General features: G+C 40.2%; 3 protein-coding genes across 3 annotated transcripts; 2 read left to right on the forward strand and 1 right to left on the reverse strand.

Annotated features, from left to right (window-relative positions):
• Positions 1 to 155: 155 nt before the first annotated feature.
• Positions 156 to 9,540, forward strand: uck2a (uridine-cytidine kinase 2a). The gene is made up of 7 exons (XM_022218245.2): positions 156 to 340; positions 2,582 to 2,741; positions 2,878 to 2,974; positions 4,823 to 4,965; positions 6,088 to 6,185; positions 6,280 to 6,328; positions 8,484 to 9,540. Exons 1-7 carry the CDS (start codon positions 236 to 238, stop codon positions 8,612 to 8,614), a joined length of 783 nt encoding a protein of 260 aa, XP_022073937.1. The 5' UTR covers positions 156 to 235; the 3' UTR covers positions 8,615 to 9,540.
• A 1,347-nt stretch (positions 9,541 to 10,887) lies between these two features.
• On the reverse strand, positions 10,888 to 13,271 carry aatf (apoptosis antagonizing transcription factor). The gene has a single exon (XM_022218137.2). The coding sequence runs from the start codon at positions 13,187 to 13,189 to the stop codon at positions 11,564 to 11,566; it is 1,626 nt and encodes a 541-aa protein (XP_022073829.2). The 5' UTR covers positions 13,190 to 13,271; the 3' UTR covers positions 10,888 to 11,563.
• A 1,061-nt stretch (positions 13,272 to 14,332) lies between these two features.
• On the forward strand, positions 14,333 to 18,936 carry magoh (mago homolog, exon junction complex subunit). Its single transcript, XM_022218037.2, is given in 6 exon segments — positions 14,333 to 14,532; positions 14,852 to 14,910; positions 15,042 to 15,152; positions 17,235 to 17,250; positions 17,253 to 17,316; positions 18,716 to 18,936. Coding segments are annotated over 6 exon segments (441 nt in total). The 5' UTR covers positions 14,333 to 14,441; the 3' UTR covers positions 18,816 to 18,936.
• Positions 18,937 to 19,361: the final 425 nt, after the last annotated feature.

A 19,361-nucleotide genomic window follows, 5' to 3' on the forward strand; every position in this document is an offset into this window, starting at 1 on the left:
CATTTGCCTTAAATTTTCCCTTAACTGCAGACTCCAACTCCAGCATTTTTTCCTCACAAACATTAAACTGCAGACTGCACTCCTGAGATTTCATCATCGTCATCATCATCATCATCACCATCATCATCATGCTCCTTAACGTCACCATCACCACCTTCATCACCGGTAGCATCATGCGGTGGGCGGAGCGCGGACAGCCGGCGTGTTGGAGGCCGCAGCTCGCTGCAGATGAAGCATGGCAGGCGACAGCGAGACAAAGCCGGAGGAGCAGGCCGAGAATGACAGCAGCCACCGGCAGCCTTTCCTCATCGGTGTGGCCGGAGGAACAGCCAGCGGAAAGGTGGATGCTTCTTTATTATTATGATCATTTCTTTGTGTCCTCTTCATGACATGTTTCTCTACTGTATGTCTGCGTGATCCGATTGGCTACAGCGGATCGATAGGATACAGTTAAGACATTCAGAAACCATGCGCATTTTTTTATTTAACACATTTTTTTCAGCTGGACTGATTGTGTCTCGTGATGAATAATGAATCTAATGTCTATCACCTTACTGCATGTCAATTAGCAAAACATGTGCATTTTCAAAATATGTCTCTTTTTTGCCTTTTAAAAAAAAACAGTATGATGTGTAGAAATCAGACTGAAGCACTCCAGTCTTAGGTTTCCATGTGTTTTATCAAAGTGTGGCAGGATCCGAGTAAAAAAAGATGAGCGATTTCACATAATCAATCCCAGCTGTGAGAGATCATGAAAATTGGAGACCAAAGAAATGAAGCTGATCTGTAGACCAACAAAGCTCCTCAGTGCTGCAGCAGTAAAGCAGAATCTATTGTGTCAGTGTGTCATGCTGTCCGCAGAGGGTAGATTTATGCATACAATACAGTGTAGTGCAAGAGGAGGTTTTATCATTGTTATTTTCTTCTGTGTAGCTCCTATTTATTCTGTAGTTTCTACAAGTATTATTTCTATTTCACATGTTGTTCTTCTTCTTTGTGTCACTGTACTCCCCATCTGGGACTCACTCCTGGTTTTTATTTCACCTCATTTGACCGGCTGGTTCACTGGCAGTACAGTGATGTCTTCAGCACTATAGGAGACTAAATATCTGCACTAATAATTTCAGCTTTTCAACAGATCCCATTAGTTGCCAGCTCTCTACTTTAAAAATCAGGAAAAAGTGCCTCAGTCTTACAGTTTGCAGACTGGATCATTGTGATAAACACTTCAAGATAAAATCCGAGCCTTTATTGTTCCCAATAATGTGTGCGAAATATAGCCACTACATGCATTCGTAGTGTCTTGGCACTGTACTCCTTTACAATAGGTGACAGTAGGTTGATTTTTTTGTTTGTTTCTTATAGGTGATTAAATCGGTAAAAGTGAGTTTGTGGTTGAGCAGTCAGTTGTTTGTGGCTTCCGCTTCCTGGTATTATGTCTCCATTTTCCCAAAGGAGCAACTGTTCACTGAACCACCTGCTCTCCCAGACTCGTTATCTGAATGGGGAGTAGTTCTGCAGTGTTTATGTGTCAGTGTGTGAGCGTATCTGACTGCCAGGTGCACATACGATAGAAAGAATGTGCATTTGCAGCTTTTAAGTAGACACGGGTGGCATGCCATCATAGGGATGTCAGCAGACTGTGACATGAAATTGGAAATAGAAATTGTTTTTCGTGGATTTTAAAGTCCTAATCTGCTGTAAAGTAACTACAGCTGTCAGATAAATGTATCCGAGTAAAAAGTATAATATTACCCTCTGAAATGTTGTGGAGTGAAAGTAGAAAGCAGAGTAAAATTAAAATACTCACATTAAGGTGCAATAATCTAGCACCTAAAATTGCTATGAAATAACTGAAAATAACCATTTCATCAAATACAGTAATTGTTCACTATGAAATACATTCTCTAGCCTTAACTTTACATTAGGTCATGTGAAAATTCTTTTGCTTAGTGAAGTTAATTTGCATGTGCAGAAATGTTCGAATTACCTATAATGTGTATACATATATAGATATACTGATAGATTGATGATATGTAAAATAAATGGTATTTTGGCAGATTATCAGTGTTTGTAGATGTTATACACGGATGAAAATTCCTTCATTCAATATGTGTGTTGCGAAAAATGGCTGTAAACATACAAAGTCTTTCTCAGTTAACAAACAAATCTATATAGAATGGTACAGAACCAAGCCTTGTTTTTGTTTGTCATGAAATGTTTCTAATTTTAGAATTACATTCCCAGAATTAAACTTGAATTTAAAAATCTTACCTAATAAAAGAAAAACCAACTGTCTGAAATGGATGCATTTTAATCGTACCTTAAATGTTTTTAAAAAAATCTAATTTTTCTTTTGTTGTAATTTTATGATTACTCACATATACAGGTTTATAATGTTATTTTACATTTTTCATTTAAGTTCAACCTATTTTTTGTGAGTTTATTAATATTTTAATGTACTGCAAAAGTACAAAAAAATCTGTGAAATAAAAAGAAAACATTCTGTATTCACAGATTATTATATACATTATGTACAGGTTATTTTTACAGTGTGCTTTTTAACTTGCTGCGTCTGCAGTCGTCGGTGTGCAGCAAAATCATGGAGCTGCTGGGCCAGAATGAGATCGACCATCACCAACGGCAAGTGGCCATCCTGAGCCAGGACAGCTTCTACAGAGTCCTCACCCCGGAGCAGAAGGCCAAAGCACTGAAGGGCCAGTTCAACTTCGACCACCCAGGTACCTCCTCACTTTGCTGCATCCTCTGGCAGCAGAGGAATCTGAAGCCTGCTGGCCTCAGTCTGGACCACTGTTTAATCAGAGGCCATTTCCAGAAGTGGGTTTTAACTGCTTTGTACTCTTTCCTTGTGTAAAGATGCATTCGACAACGATCTCATAATTGCAACCCTGTGGGACATCAAGGAGGGGAAAACAGTCCACATTCCTGTTTATGACTTTGTTTCCCATTCCAGGTAAGTGAGTCTTATCACATCCCTGCAGATGCAACATTAAAGGGAGACATGCTGTAACAGAGGTCTCTGTTGCTTGCAGCAGTAACATTGCCTTTAAAAGCAAACATGATGTCCACTGCCGGGGGTTAATAACTCTAACCTTTCACAAAAATTGATTTTCACATCATAGTGCAATGAATGGAAGTCGGTGGCTGCCTGGAAGATGAGAAAAGCATCTGAAAATGCTGTGCGCTTAAGTAAATAGTCAACAGTTGTGTGGGAAAATTGCTAAAATATGCAGAAATACTGGTAGGGTCTTCAGGTTTGTAGTTTTCTCTTTGAAGAAGTTTGGTATCGCAGCTTTAAAGTAAAATTATGTAACTTTTTATAGTCAAAATGACAGGCTCAGGTCATTAGCAATAAAACTCTCTTAGTTCAACAGATTCTTTGTTTTGTTGTGGCTTTCTTTGCAAAATCCTTACTCAGTTTGACATGACGACACAATGCTTATGGTGTCAAACTTTAGGTGCATATTACTGTAAACTTGACATTACCCAGCAAGCATCAGTCAGTTGCTTCCCCAAGCGAAGGCGTTCAAGTATCTCGGGATCTTGTTCATGAGTGATGGAAAAATGGAGCGTGAGATGTACGAGGTGGCTTGGTGCGGCGGCGGCAGTAATGCGGGCGTTGTATCGAACTGTCGTGGTAAAGAGGAAGCTGAGCTTCAAGGTGAAGCTCTCAATTTACCAGTCCATCTAAGTTCCAACCCTCACCTATGGTCATGAGCTCTGTGTCATGACACAAAGAACAAGATCGCGGATACAAGTGACTGGAATGAGCTTCCTCTGCAGGTGACTGGGCTCAGTCTGTGAGATAGGGTGAGAAACTCAGACATCCAGAGGACGCTCGGAGTAGAGACGCTGCTCCTTCGAGTTGAAAACCAGCTGAGTTGGTTTGGACATCTGGTTCGGAGGCTTCCAGGGAGGCTTCCTTTGGAGGTTTTCCAAACACGACCGCCTGGAAGGACAGACCCAGAACTCACTGGAGGGATTATGTATCTCATCTGGCCTGGGAACACCTCGGGATCCCCCAGGAAGAGCTGGAAAGCGTTGCTGGCAGGAGGGACATCTGGAATGACCTGCTTCGTCTGATGCCTCTAAGACCCGGCAGAAAATGGATGGATGTACGACATCAATCAGATGGCGTTATTGTGTCCCTTCCCGAAAATAATCGCCAGCAACTCCAACATGGCGAAGAGTTGAACAAGCAGAGGGGATGTTGTTTCTTCATCTCATAATGGTTCACTCAGACCTTGTGATCATATTTTTGTTGTACAAACCATATATGTATGCTTCTTTCTTCCTATTTTTTTTTAATACAGCATTTGAATGTCAATTTATTGGTTGTGATCAAAGAGTCACACAGCATCCACTCCATGTACAAAATTTAGTATTACTTGAACACCAAATAAAGTACAATTATGGCATTTTTGAATATCTACTACCATGTGTTAATTGTATTCCAGTTTCTTCGTATGTCACATAACAAGCTACAGACCTCTGGATCATCTCAAGTTAATATACAAAAAACTCTGGTAAACAAGCTCCTACTTCCTTGATGTCCAGGAATGACATTAATCTGTAATCCTGTAAAATTTCTCGATGTCAGCACGTTTTGATTTTTAAACCTAAAACGCCATTTTTATTGGACATTGAAACAACAGTCATTCAATGGGAAATGTTTTTTGGTACTGAGTCAGTTAACTTTACTAGTAACATTTACCATTACCGTCAGCTGTCAACACAGTGGATGCTATTCAGTAAATGTTACATATTATGGCTCTAAGTGCTTTTGTGCTCTGTGTGGCAGGAAGGAGGAGACGGTGACAGTGTACCCAGCTGATGTGGTGCTGTTCGAGGGCATCTTGATGTTCTACTCTCAGGAGATTCGAGACCTTTTTCAAATGAAGCTGTTCGTGGACACCGACGCAGACACACGCCTGTCGCGGAGAGGTGACTCATACAAACACGACAAAATTTAATATGTTAAACCTTGAAACACAGGAGGTGACCTTAATGGTTGTTTAACCCTCTGAACTCCAAACAGATTTTGGGCATGCTGTTGCTTGATAAACTCCTCCATCTCTGTGGAAACATCACAACTGTGGCTGGAAGTAGAGAATGTCTTTTAACCAGTAATTAAAGTCATGAATCAAAAAGAAATGAAAAAAATTTTTTTTGATAATTTATTTTACAAAAAAACTATAACTGGAGTCAACATGACTTTCATTTTCCCAATCATTTTGTTAGTGCAAACTGTAGATTTTTGGAGAATTTAAATATTAAAGTGTTAAGTGTTGATTAAGATATTAGGATTTTAACATTAGATTTGATTAATTTTCCCTACTGAACTGCTCTTCACATATGATTAAAGAATTGTTGGTAAGTTGAACATCTGACGAGTCTTTCTGTTTTTACGGTTTCTGGCTCTAAAATTTTGTAGCTTTGGCAATTTTATAATAACAAGCCTTTCCACCCAGAGGACAGGTTTTGGGGTTCAGGTTTTCTTTTTTTTTTATTATTCCACAGTATTTATTTGATAACTAAGACTCTTTGCAGATTAAGTTTGTAAATACAATCAACAAATAAAATTATGATGTAATACTAAGTGTTGATCAAGATACATTATTTCTCCCTGAGGGGAAATTCACAAGCAGTAGATTTAAAGTAGTTTAGTCACTTTTACCAGCTACAGCATAAAAGTAATGAACACATTACTATGTCAATAATTCAGTCATATGACACATATTATTCTGAAAAATGCCACTCTGCATCACAAGTACTTTTACTTTTAGTACTTTAAGTACTAAAAGTAAAAGTACTAAGTTATTTATATTGCACCTTTGTACCTTTTACTTAAGTTAAAATTTTAATACTTGCCTTTTACTAGTAAAAACTGTTTTTCCTGTGGTATTATCTTAGCTTAGCCTCAAAATTGGAAGCGGGAGAACCAGCTAGAGGCCACATCGCAGACCAAATTTCACCTCGCTAACTAACACATTATATGTGATTGCATAATTTTATTTTGTTTAAAAAAGCACCTGTAAAATTATGACCTTTTTTCCCGCCCCACAGTGCTGCGGGACATCAGTGAGCGCGGTCGGGACTTGGAAAGTGTTCTAGCACAGTACATCACATTTGTGAAGCCTGCGTTTGAGGAGTTCTGTCTGCCAGTGAGTGTATATTCTGTTTTTATGTTTTCACGGTCATGTCCCTGTACTCAGGATTAAGTCTTTCTCCTCCTTTTTTTGTTCTGGTGCTATTTAGACAAAGAAATATGCTGATGTGATCATACCGAGAGGAGTCGATAACATTGGTGAGTAACAAGGTGCATCATAAACGCCACATACCAAACAATGTTACAGCCAGAGAAAGCAAGTGTTGGAGAGTCGACGGTGTTATCAGGAAGGACGCAGCTGTGTTTATTGTTGACCTCCATGCTGGCAATTGTGTCCTCAAGCAAGGCCAGGACAAAACAGCTTTGTCTGATGTGAGAAAGGAGGGGTGCAAACTAAATATCATCTGGAGGAAAACTGGCACCAAGCTGTAGCCCCAGTTTGTGCTTCGTTAGAATTGTTTCACAGAGCAAAAGAATCAGATTTTCTGAAAAATAAATACAGAGATGAAAGATAATACAGTAGATGGGCTATTTTTTCCTAACAGGCGATCTTTAACTAGTTTAAAATGCCTTCAGATCAGTGGTAGGTTTTGACTCGTTATGGTTCTAAAAAAATATTTTGCAGACAGAATAAAAATGATGACTAGTCAAAGCATAACTAAATATTTAAAAATGATGTTGATACATGAAATTTTAATTCCAGATAGTCAAGCATGGCTAATAAATCTAACAGTGGTTTGTCGTAAGTGTGCTTCACCACAAACGTCCATCTGTGACAAAAGCTGCAGCGACAATGTCCCCCACACATTCCCTCTCAATACCTTCTACACAAAGCAGTCAGGCGAAATAAAAATGCAACTGTCGTGCCTAAAACAAACTGCTTGAAAGGAGAAAGTGAAACATACAGTCGTGAACTCAAAGTTAGTATACACTCACACAGACCATATATATATATATATATATATATATATATATATATCTCATGGCAGTCTAGATGTTCCAATCACTTCTAATTTTCTTTGATGGAATCATTGAAACCATGTGCCTTTGTTACAAAAACAATCATGCATTATGGTTCTTTCAGGGCTTTATCACAGATTTTCAAGGATAACAACTGGTTAAATGTCTCTTGGCCATTTTCACCTCAACTAAGCGCTTTCGGTGGCCATCCACAAGCTTCTGGCAAGATGCTGGTTGTATCTTTGACAACTCCTACCACTTATTGGCTGACAGATTTGTTTCTTCATTACAGTCCACAGGTTTTTGATTGGGGTTATGTCAGGACTTTGGAATGGCCAGTCTAAAACTTTAATTCTAGCATGATTTATACATTTCTTTACCACTTTTTACCCTCTGCCTCCAAGACCCAACCTTCTGACTGATGATTTTAGGTTATCCTAAAGGTTGTGGAGGTAATCCTCCTGCTTCATTATTCTGTTTACTTTGTGTAAAGTACCGTTTCCAACGGCAGCAAACACCTTTAGAGCAGTACCACCACCACTATGCTTGATGGTAGATTTGGTGTTCATGGGGTTAAAGGCCTCACTTTCTCTTCAAACGTATTGCTGATATTTGTGGCCAAATAGCTCAGTTTTTGTTGTATTTTGACCACAGAACTTTTCCCCGGATGGCATTTTCTGTTAATGTGATCAGCAGCAAACTTCAGTCAAGTCTTAAGGTGTCATTTCTAGAGAAAGGGATTTCTTTTTCCATGACAGGTTCCTAGATCATGTTGATATAACACACTCTGGACACTGACACCTGTGTTCCAGCAGTTTCTAATTAACTGGAGACTTGATTTTTGGAGATTTGTGGTTGACTCTTAGCCATCGTGACTAACTGTCTCTCAGCAGCAGGTAGTAGCTTGTGTTTACTTCCTGCTCGTGGCAGTGACATAACAGTACCGTGCACTTTATACTTATAATTGTTTGCATAGATGATCTTTGAAGTGGCTCCAAGTGGCCCTCCTGATTGGCCCTATTTAATCTAGCTCAGAGTAACAAGCAGCTGCAGTCGATTTTAAATCAAATGAGTAGGCCATGACCACAACTTTAACCAAAATTGGTAATTCAAGTCATTTTTTATATATTTTTGACCCAACAGCTTTTCTCATATTTCCAGAAGACCAATAATAGATCTACAAAAGAACCAAAATGCGTGATTGCTTTTTGTTTGACAAAGATGCATGTATTTCAGTCATTCCATCATAGAAAACGAAGAGTCACAGAAGTCAGTGGAAACTCAAGACTGCCATGATTTACATGTTTCTGAAGTGTATGTAAACGTTTGTTCACAACTGTATTATAAACTGAGATGAAACCTGAACACACAATGTCTTTGTCTCTTGCTGCAGTTGCCATAAACCTGATCGTCCAGCACATCCAGGACATTCTGAACGGCGGTCTGACCAAACGGCTCAACGGATGTTTCGGCGGTTTAGCGAAAACGCAGCCAAACATGGAGTCGAGCAGTCGGCCTCACTAAAGCACAGCTCTCCTCCACAGAGAGGACGGAACGATCAAATGAATGTGCTTCTCATCGCAGCGAGGCAGGAGCAACTGCCAGGAAATCGGAAGGCCTCCTTTTGGTCTGATTCTGCTTGGACTGAGGAAATCAACAGTGAAGAAGGGAGGCTTTTTGGAGCCCGTTTAAGGCAGATGTATTCAGTTCTGTTTTTCTCTTTAGCTTGTATGAGATTAAAGGGGGAGAAACACAATGAGGCTCACTTTTAATTTCATTCAGAACTGCTGCTTGCCTTTACCACAGCACAGAGGTGGAGGAACTTAAAGAATCGGTGTCTCCAGACAGATTCCTGGACACTTCTCAGCCTTTAACAACACAATAAATGCAGTGTAGCAACATGCTCTTTAATGGCAGGGCCTGATTCTCTTTATCAATGCAACTTCTCTTCAGGCTTGATATATTTAAGGAACAAACATATTTTCACTTCAACAAAAACACTTTGAAATAATGTGAGATTTCTGATGTTTGTGTCCCATTGCCCCCAAGCTGTATTTGCTTTGTCTCGTGTAAATAGAAATGATTAGTAAAATGAAACAACCGATTTCCACCTCAAATCATCTGATGTACGACATCATCGCCAAAGATCTTTTTTTTTTCGTGTCATCTTTGTGGACCAGTTGTGAAGTTTTATTTAAATGTGATGCTGTCGCTCATTTAAGAAAGGTTAATTATGTTGTTATGGAACGACCACAAAGCGTTTTTTTTTTGTTTTTTTTTATTTTGGTGCCCTTCAACTTGAAGCTCTCAGATGCACGTGTGTACATTTTCATTTAAAAGAAGATGCGCAGAGCTGTAAAATGACATTTAGTCCAACATGTAAAAGTGTTCTGTAAAAGTTTTTTCTGCCTGTATACACATTTCTTATAATAAATTTCTCAGGTACTCTGTTTGCTTTGATTTGTCACTTTAAAGAGCAGTTATTAATACCTCCGTCTTAGTCAAACTACATTTTGAGAGAAAGGTGAAAAAGTGGTGCGTCGTGCTGAGTTCGAGTGACCCAGATTTCACTGGTTAGTTACAGACACTGTAGAGATGGTCAGGGCCTCTGAGGACGCTCAGGTCATGTCATATTGGAAGAAGGGGGCGGAAGAGTTTACAGATGGTGGGTATTTTATTGGCCTTTTTCCACTGTAGACAATCTGACATGTCACTGGTAAATGCCAGATTGGACTGTAGCCATCACTGGGTTTTTCCTGCAGCTCAGAGACATTTCAGTGTTACTGATCTAAGTACAATACGGTGTAGACGACGCCATAGGTGTAGATTCTACTCAGCACATGTACATTTGACCCCCCACACAAATAAAAAACTGCCATAAGCAGAGGACTTTTATTTAAAGAACAGCTCTGACGTCACTTTTTCACTCGATAATACCTCAGCACTGGACTTTTCTGTGCTCTGAAAATATAAATTATGACTTCAATGCCACTAAATTCACTGTAAAAATGTAATTAGATCCATAAATATTCCATTGCATTTTGAATTTTCACCTGGTTCTGTACACACATATAGACATGTCCACCATAAACTGCTATATAAGAGTCATCAGTTGGAGCACAAAAATTCTCCAGTATGCAGCAAAATGAAGTGTTAAACACTGACAATTACCTGAGAGAGAAAGTCAACACCCCTGCTTAATATTTACTTCCCAGAAATCAGTGCCTATAAGCAGGAGAATTTCCTGTACTGTGGTGTATTTTTATGCATCAATTTGTTCCTTTTATGTATAAATTTATGATGGAAATGTTTCCCTTTATACCAAGGAAAAGCTACATTGAGGTACAATGAGTAGTTAGCATTTTTTTGTGTGTGTCATTATATTGGATAAAGATCTCTAAATTTTCCTGTCATTTCTGACATTTTCAAAAACATGTTGGTTACTCCTGACTAAATGAAATTCCAGTTAACAAAACTAGTTTACAAATTACCATTTCTATTCCAGATTTAATTTTCATTTTAAACTTTCAAGCCAAAATGTTTTTATTCATGTGATAGTTGGAACTCGGGATTCATAACGTCAGCCTAGTGCATGTAATGCCACTGGACTCCAGCTGTGTCTCAAATCCACACTCATCCAAAGCAGGTCTGTAGCGTGGTCGCACCAGAAAAGCCACAAAATAAAGAATAATAAAAGCTTATAACCTTTTTTTCCATTGAGCTGTTGATGAAGTGTTCTCCCACAATGCAAAGCGCAAGGGAGCTGGAAAATACGGCAAGAACACGTCATGAAACAGTTTATCTGGGAAACATTTTCTTTCTGATTTTTTAATTAGCAGTGAAACATTGGTGAACATTTAGACTACGAACAGTTAGTATGGAGCTGGGACACAACATGTACATTAGAAGAGTTCATATGTGTACATTTTAGGGAGGAAGTACTGCTCAACATTTAGAGCATGTGCATTTTGATTCTTTATGGAGAATCAATGATTTAATTGCCTGCATTTCTGCGATTTTAAGCACATATTTGTTAATTTTTCCATCGGTTTATGGTACAAATGTCTAAGTAAGACAGGAAAAGAAACAGGAAAACATGAAATCTAGGCACCAGGTGACAACTTAAAATATAATGGATGAAATACCCATTGTAAATATTCATGTACCCCCGTATCTGCCCTGACATCAAGGACAGATGACAATTTTTGAAGTTACAAAATCTGGAAGTAAATGGTCACTTTACTTGAACTGTACAAGACAGAAAAAATAAAGCATTTGAACTCATTGTGCTTTTAGTTTTGATGGAAACACAACCTGCTCATTAGGCAGAGACACACTGAGGTATAAAAGTATCTATAAAGAACTGTCCATTTGATTGTAACCCAGTCAAAGCACCAGAACTGTCCACCCAGTCTGAGGCGTCTCTGCTGGTGGAGAGCTGCTTCATCTCTTCTGACTTCATAAACTCCATCTTTACTCCATGACTGAGGCGTTCTGACCGAACAGGCCTTGGTACAGTTCACTGCACGCCTCGTCGCTCATTGAGCTGTGATCGATAGGTGCCATGAAGTTGACCAGTTTGCTGTGGACGTGGAAGCGGACCTTGCGCCCCTTGCTGGCTTTGGTGTCCACCTTCTTCTTGATCTTGCTGCGCAGCTTCTGGATGGCGAGCCACTGCCGCCCCATGGCCACCTGATCGTTGGGGTCCGCCGCGTTCGTCTTGCGCTCGATGAGCTCCCTCAGCAGCTGGTGGTAGAAGTCGTCATCGTCGAATATGTCCTCGTCCAGATCTTTCAGGTGCGTGTTGGCCTTCAGCTGCTGCTCTGCTCCCTCTGCGGTCTCCGCAGTGACGGCTGAGGCCTCTTTCTTCCCGAGGACTCTGTAATCTGAGCGGCGGGTTTGTGTTCGCCTCACCAGCCTCTCGTTGTCCATCAGCACCTGCTCCACCTGGGTCAGAATGCTCCTGTCAAATGCCCCAAACCCTTTACTGCTCTTCCCCTGGGTCAGGCGAGTTTTGTCGTGCCACTTCTGCAGCGTGGCATCGCGATAAGGCTGAAAGGCCGCAAAACGTTTGGCCATGAAGTCCGGATACTCCGCCATCTCCAGCTTTCGTTTGGGCGCTCCAGACTGCGGCACTGACTCTTCTTCTCCTTCATCGCTGATTATCTCCTCGTCCTCGCTCTCCCCCACAGCGATGCTCCTGGTGTCGGCGCTCTGGTACAGCAGCTGGTCGTGCAGCTCCAGCAGAGACCTCTGCAGAGCCTTCAGAGCCTTGTGGGTGTTCTTCAGCGACCCGGCCAGCTCAGCTCCTCCCTTCCTCCTGAACTCCGGGAAGGTGGGCGGCTGTGGCAGCTGGTTGGCTGTCACCAGCGCTTTCTGGATTTTGATCCGACCTTCGAGCAGCTGGTCCCAGAGGGCGAGCTGGTCCTTCACGGCCTTCCCCTTCTCCACCTCCTCGTCCACTTTATCCTGGGAAAAGGTGCGCACAGCTCCCTCTTCTTCCTCATCATCCATCTCATCTTCATCGTCAGAGCCTGTGTCTTCATCATCGTTGCTGCCTTCAGATTCCTCCTCATCGTCATCCTCACTCACTCCCAGGTCATCCATGCCGTCTGTGAGTTTACGGAAGTCCACTCCCTGAGGAAAACTCATGTCAGAGCCTTTCCTCTGAGATGGAAGTTCACCATCTGAATCATGGTCCAGCAACTCCTCCTCCTTATCATCATCATCTTCTTCCTCTAAATCACTCTCATCATCATCATCATCATCATCATCTGCCTCTTGATCTACCATAGTCTCTTCTTCCTCTATGCTACTCTCCTCTTCATCTTCATCATCATCCTCGTCCTCAGATCCTTCCTCATCCATCAGCAGCTGATTACGGGACACTGGCTTCCCCACATACCGCCTGTCCGTGTCTGACAGCAGGGTTGTGTTGCTCTTCCTCAGCGTACTGAAGCCGACATCATCTTCCTCTTCCTCGTTGAATCTGTCTATCACTCTGGCTTTGGTCGCTTCATCATCGTCATCCTCTGGATCTGCAAACTTGGGCAGAGGATTCAGTAAATCCTCGAGTTCCTGAGAGAACGAGCCTGCCATGGCTCAAAGTTTTACAACAACAACACGTGTGAGTACCTCCGGATTCTTCCTCGGTGCGAAGATGGTGGGGTGACGTCAGTAACATGCGACGAGCCTCTGAAATTATTGGTATTAAACCCTGCATGCTGCTTTCAGGCAGAACCTTTGCGCTCAGAATGCGTTTTTAAAATCTGCTCTGTGTACCTGATTATAACCAATTCAGCTCTTTCAACCATTTGAAAAGACAAATTGTACTCTTATAATGCAGTCATCTCACTTGTCAAAAAGTGATTTACGTCCCTACATTGTTCCTAAAATGCTATTAATGCGTCAAAATGACTTGATTTATTTTATGAGGAATGTATCCTCAGGATTATAGCCCTCAGAACAACTACAAAAAATATTTTTTATTTTAAAATCCTACATGGAAAATCCTCCGTGAATCCTCAGTATAAAAATGGACATTAAAAGCACCAAACACATACATGCATAAACATCTGAAACAATACTATAGTGTTGCATATAATAAAGTAATTGCTTAATTAAGAAAAAACAAAAACTGTAGAAATAATGCTGAATACAAAAGTCTGGCTATAACCTGGAGAACTTACAAATAAAAAGTAATGGAGAAGTAAAAAGATTAAAATTAACTGCCTATAAAGGATTTAAAGTGTAACATAAAGTCTGAAGTTCAACACAAACACAGACATTTTTTAAACTTTCATTAAATTATAGTTTTATGTAAATAAACTAACAATCATTGTATATTTAAAAAAATGCTATATAAAATGTGTCTAAAATGATACATAACACATTTTTTGGTAATTAAACGTGGAGATGAAGATTTACAGACATTTTAAGAACTTGATAAATATGTTAAATAGATGTATAAAAGTATATATGAAAAAATAAAATCCACAAGAGGTGAACCACCATCACAAATCAGATAAACCATATAGATAAATTAGAGATACATCCTCATGAATTATTAAAATAAAATATATACGTTTCACAGGGAGCAAGACATCAGTATTTTACATCTTTTTGTCAAGGCAGTTTGAGTCCCACGTTAACTGATTTTTACCCAGCTAAACGCTCTTTTACAGAAGGAATAGCGTGAACAACCTGAAAGACAAATTCCGGGACATAAAACCCCGGTTCAATCGTGACGCTATGCGCATGCGTACACGGGTGGCGAGGCTCCGGGCTGCTCTTGCTAGCTGAGTTTTGTTCGCCAGACTTCACCAGAAAGAGGCCTTTCTGGAGCGTAAATATGTCAACAAGTGACTTTTATTTGAGATACTATGTGGGACACAAGGGAAAGTTTGGACACGAGTTTCTGGAATTTGAATTCAGACCAGACGGTACGTTTAATTTGGTGAAAATACAACTGCGTTAGCCTTCATTCGTTTAAGCTAACGTCGCTAGCCACCCGGCAGAAGCTAGGCCGCAGCCGACTCGAGCGCCAAATAATCTATTTGGTTTTAGTTGGTCTCTTAATGCTAATAGTCATCATTTTCAGACGAATTAGTACCGTCACTTATGTTTATGTCCAATACCGTAAATTCCTATATAATATGGCGGAAGTCTGTACGCGCCATGTGGCCTGTTTGGATGGTAAAAAACTAATTTTCGTTGAAGTGATGCAAAGTTTTCTGCTTCAAACTGGATGTTTTCTTGCAGGTAAACTGAGGTATGCAAACAACAGCAACTACAAGAACGACGTCATGATCAGGAAAGAGGTAAGTTATTATAAACCCCCTATTACCAGAGGAAACTGAATCTTTGACAATCCATGTCATGCATGTGTTACCGATATTTGGTCTAGCCCAAGTTAAATCTGGTTCACCTGTGTTCTTTTTACCAACCTAAGGCATACGTACACAAAAGCGTGATGGAGGAGCTGAAGAGGATCATTGATGACAGTGAAATCACCAAAGAGGATGATGCATTGTGGCCGCCTCCTGACAGAGTTGGCAGACAGGTTTGTGACAAGAGTATAATGTCTTCCCGGTAGGGGTTCACATTTAGTGGAATTATCTACATTTAATCTTATGTTGGGTTGTGACTCTGAACAAAAACAAATTATTTACACTAATGTGGCACAAATCATTAATTTCTTCTTGTTTATAATAATTAACCTCAGTCAGACATTGATTGGAAGAATCCTGTAAACTGTTAAAATAACAAATTCATCAGAAGCTAACTGGAGTCGGGAGTTAGCAAACCACAGAGCAAGTTTAACAGTCTTTTTCACAGCCTCTGATTTTATTACATCAAGAAAGCTGAAAATTTGAAATGTTAACTTTTAAACTTCCTACATTTCAAAATGACACTTCAGAAGCGCGTTTAGGTCTGATACTGTCCTCTATTGAAGGAAATGTGGAAATTGCTTTTATTTCTGGTCAAATAGAAGTGAAACTAATAGTATTAAAATATTATCTGTGATACACACCCATAGCCTAATCAATTTTCTAATCTGTTAGAATAGCTGCAAGGGTTGGCTCCAAAAAGCTTTTACTCCATAGACTCCAATTCATTTTGGAAAAAATTAAATTTGATAGACTGAATTTCTAGAGCTCAGGATTTTTTCCCGTTAGTTTTCATGGTCAAAATTGAGAGATCAGGTGGCCGATCTTAAAATAAATCAATACTGAATTTAAATAAATTGTTAAAGTTGGTGGAGCCAGGGGGCGTGGCTATACTTGATAGACAGCAACAGAAGCCTCTGCGTTAAAATGTGGGCGGGATAAGAGAGTCCTCAGCCAATCCTGCCCCTAGTTGCTCTCCGGTCCAGTCTGTTTGACGCTTTTTACGTCACTGGCTCCAAAAAATCCAAAACGGCGACCAGGAAGTAGCAAAATCCGGGCTTCATTTTCTCGGCGTTGAAACCAACGGGTGACGTCACGGTTAGTTTACGCTTGGTGCATACTTATAAACACTTATGCAAAATCTACATCAGCCATTAGAGCTGGCAGACAGTGTGTGATATTTATTTGTCTTGTACAATGTTTCAGCCTTCCTGCCGCAAACCTCTGTGCTCACATTGTACAGATCAATGAACCAACCATGATGTGGAGGCACCACTTAGTATACAAACTAAACTCCCACTCACTTTAGCCAGGCACAGTTCATTAAAGTTTATGCAAACAAGATTGCAATATCTTCCGTTTGACCAAAATAGAAACAAAGACAGTGTAACTGTGCGCTCTATAAAGTCCTGCAACTCTTCTTTGCAGTATGATAGTTATAATGCCAGAAGCAAAAGCATCACATACTTCATTATTCTTTGACAGAAATTGGGGAGGGGGGATGGAATCAACTTTTACAATAATGTCTAAGTGCCTGGCGACATGTGTTACCATGACTGTACATAAACTAAATATTTTACTATTTAAATTTTTGTTTCCATACTTTGTTCTTCTGTGCTGTGTAAACACAGCATGCAGTTCAGCTGAAAAGGCTCAAATTTTGTCATGTGACTGTTGGTCGAGTGCAAAATTTATGTGTTTGTTTTTACATAATTTGGTTCAAATTGTTCATTCATTAAAATAACAATTTTGATGAAATATCATGATTTTTAGGCTTAGATTTGGTGGTGTTTCCTGTTTTGGGTGCATGGTTCAAAGACCATCAGAAAGTTATAGATCTTGATAATTCTGTTTCAACAGTTTCTGGTGAAATTTTAGTGATTCAAATGCCTGTGAAACCAGCCAGCAGGTTTTGGAGTTTAAAGGGGTAAACATACTGGTGCTGGTGTTGTACAACATTCTGTACGTGGTTGTGACCTGAGCAGAGAAGGGTTTTGCTGCTACAAAACTAATTGTATTTGATGTTAACAGTGTAGTTTTTCACAGGTTTTAATCGCTGTTATGATTTGGTTAAAATGTAAAATATTTCAATAGCATGTATAGAGCAAACCACCTTTCTGTGTTTGGTTCACCTGTTGATATTATTTGTGTTGATGGTTGGACTTTGATGTGAACATCGACGCTATACTAAAACTTTGTGTTGCTGAGTTTGTCTTAAAATGTTTTTGAAGCATGCTTTTGATCTAATTTTACAGGAGCTGGAGATCGTCATCGGGACGAGCACATTTCATTCACAACTTCCAAAATCGGCTCCTTGATTGATGTCAATCAGTCAAAGTGAGTACAGCGGCTTTTAGTTCCCCACAAACAGAATTGTCCAGTTCTGTTAGATGCAGTTTCATTTACTCAAGCATAATAAACTTTTAATCAAATGTTCAGAAATAAAAGTGAAATGCAGAGATTTCATTCACATTAGGTGTCATAAAATCATTGATTCTGCTCTGTGTGGATCGATTGTACTGCTTGTCATGTGTAGTCACCTTCTAAAGATCAGGTTTGGCGTTCAAATAAGAAAAGCAGATGCTATATACACTATATTGCCAAAAGCATTCGCTCACCTGCCTTGACTCGCCTATGAACCTAAGTGGGCATCCCATTCCTAATCCAGAGGGTTCAATATGACGTCGGTCCACCCTTTGCAGCTATAACAGCTTCAAACTCTTCTGGGAAGGCTGTCCACAAGGTTTAGGAGTGTGTTTATGGGAATTTTTGAGCATTATTCCAGAAGCGCATTTGTGAGGTCACACACTGATGTTGGACCAGAAGGCCTGGCTCTCAGTTTCCGCTCTAATTCATCCCAAAGGTGTTCTGTCGGGTTGAGGTAAGGACTCTGTGCAGGCCAGTCAAGTTCATCCACATCAGACTCTGTCATCCATGTCTTTATGGACCTTGTTTTGTGCACAGTCATGTCGGAAGAGGAAGGGGCCAGCTCCAAACTGTTCCCACAAAGTGGGGAGCATGGAATTGTCCAAATGTCCTGGTATGCTGAGCGTTCCGAGTTCCTTTCTCTGGAACTAAGGGGCCAAGCCCAGCTCCTGAAAAACAAGCCCACACCATAATCCTCCTCCACCAAACTTTACACTTGGTACAACGCAGTCCGACAAGCTTGGGTTTCCTGGCAACCACCAAACCCAGACACGTCCATCAGATTGCCAGATGGAGAAGCGCAACTGGTCACTCCAGAGAAGGCGTCTCCACTGCTCTAGAGTCCAGTGGCGGCATGCTTTACACCACTGCATCCCACACCTTGCATTGCACTTGATGTATGGCTTGGATGCAGCTGCTCGGCCGTGGAAACCCATTCCATCCACTGACCTCGCTCCATGAGTTTATGTGGCTGAGTTGCTGTCGTTCCCACACACTTCCACTTTCTTATAATTCAGTTGACTGTGGAATATTTAGGAGCGAGGAAATGTCATGACTGGATTTGTTGCACAGTGGCATCCTGTCACAGTTCCACACTGGAATTCACTGAGCTCCTGAAAGTGACCCATTCTTCACAAATGTTTGTAAAAGCAGTGTGCATGCCTAAATACTTGATTTGATACACCTGTGGCCATGGAAGTGATTGGAACACCTGATTCTAATTATTTGGATGAGTGAGCGAATACTTTTGGCAATATAGTATATTTGTAAATACCAGAGGGTAACATCTTAAATATCCTGCTGTTTTCAGGGACCCTGAAGGTCTCCGTGTGTTCTACTACCTGGTCCAAGACCTGAAGTGTCTCGTCTTCAGTCTGATCGGACTACACTTCAAGATCAAGCCCATCTAAATTGTGGATTTTGGTTGTTTTAATTACTTTAGCTGATGTTTCTGTTGTACTACCGCATTTGTACATTTGCTTTTGATGGAACTTTTTTTTTATTTTAAATAAAGAGAGAGGAAAAAAAGAACTAGTATGTTTCACTTGTCGTTTCTAATTGTCTCATGGCATTTCAGGTGGGAAGATTGTCCTGCTGCAAAGAAATGTAATAAATAACTGAGCAAAAGCAATTAATTACATTAAATTTTATTTCAAAAAACATTCATTCACAAGAACAAGGCTGCAATTGACAAAGTGATGATCATTTTAATGCTGGGGTGGAGCTTCACATTGTCTTGATAAGGCACAGATTCTATCTCCAGGCTATCATTACTACACTGGCTTTTCTACAACTGCATGAACATTGTGACCAGTTTGCTTAATTTAACCCTAAAGCACAGCTAACATAAGGCTACAGTACACAGGCTGTCTCAATGGATTTGAATGTAAATAACAGTCGCAAATTCCAGGTTCAGTGTGGGTAATCAGTTGAACAAACAAATCCATTTTAATGTA

The sequence above is a fragment of the Acanthochromis polyacanthus genome, chromosome 4 (assembly GCF_021347895.1).
Source record: "Acanthochromis polyacanthus isolate Apoly-LR-REF ecotype Palm Island chromosome 4, KAUST_Apoly_ChrSc, whole genome shotgun sequence".
Taxonomy (NCBI): domain Eukaryota; kingdom Metazoa; phylum Chordata; class Actinopteri; family Pomacentridae; genus Acanthochromis; species Acanthochromis polyacanthus.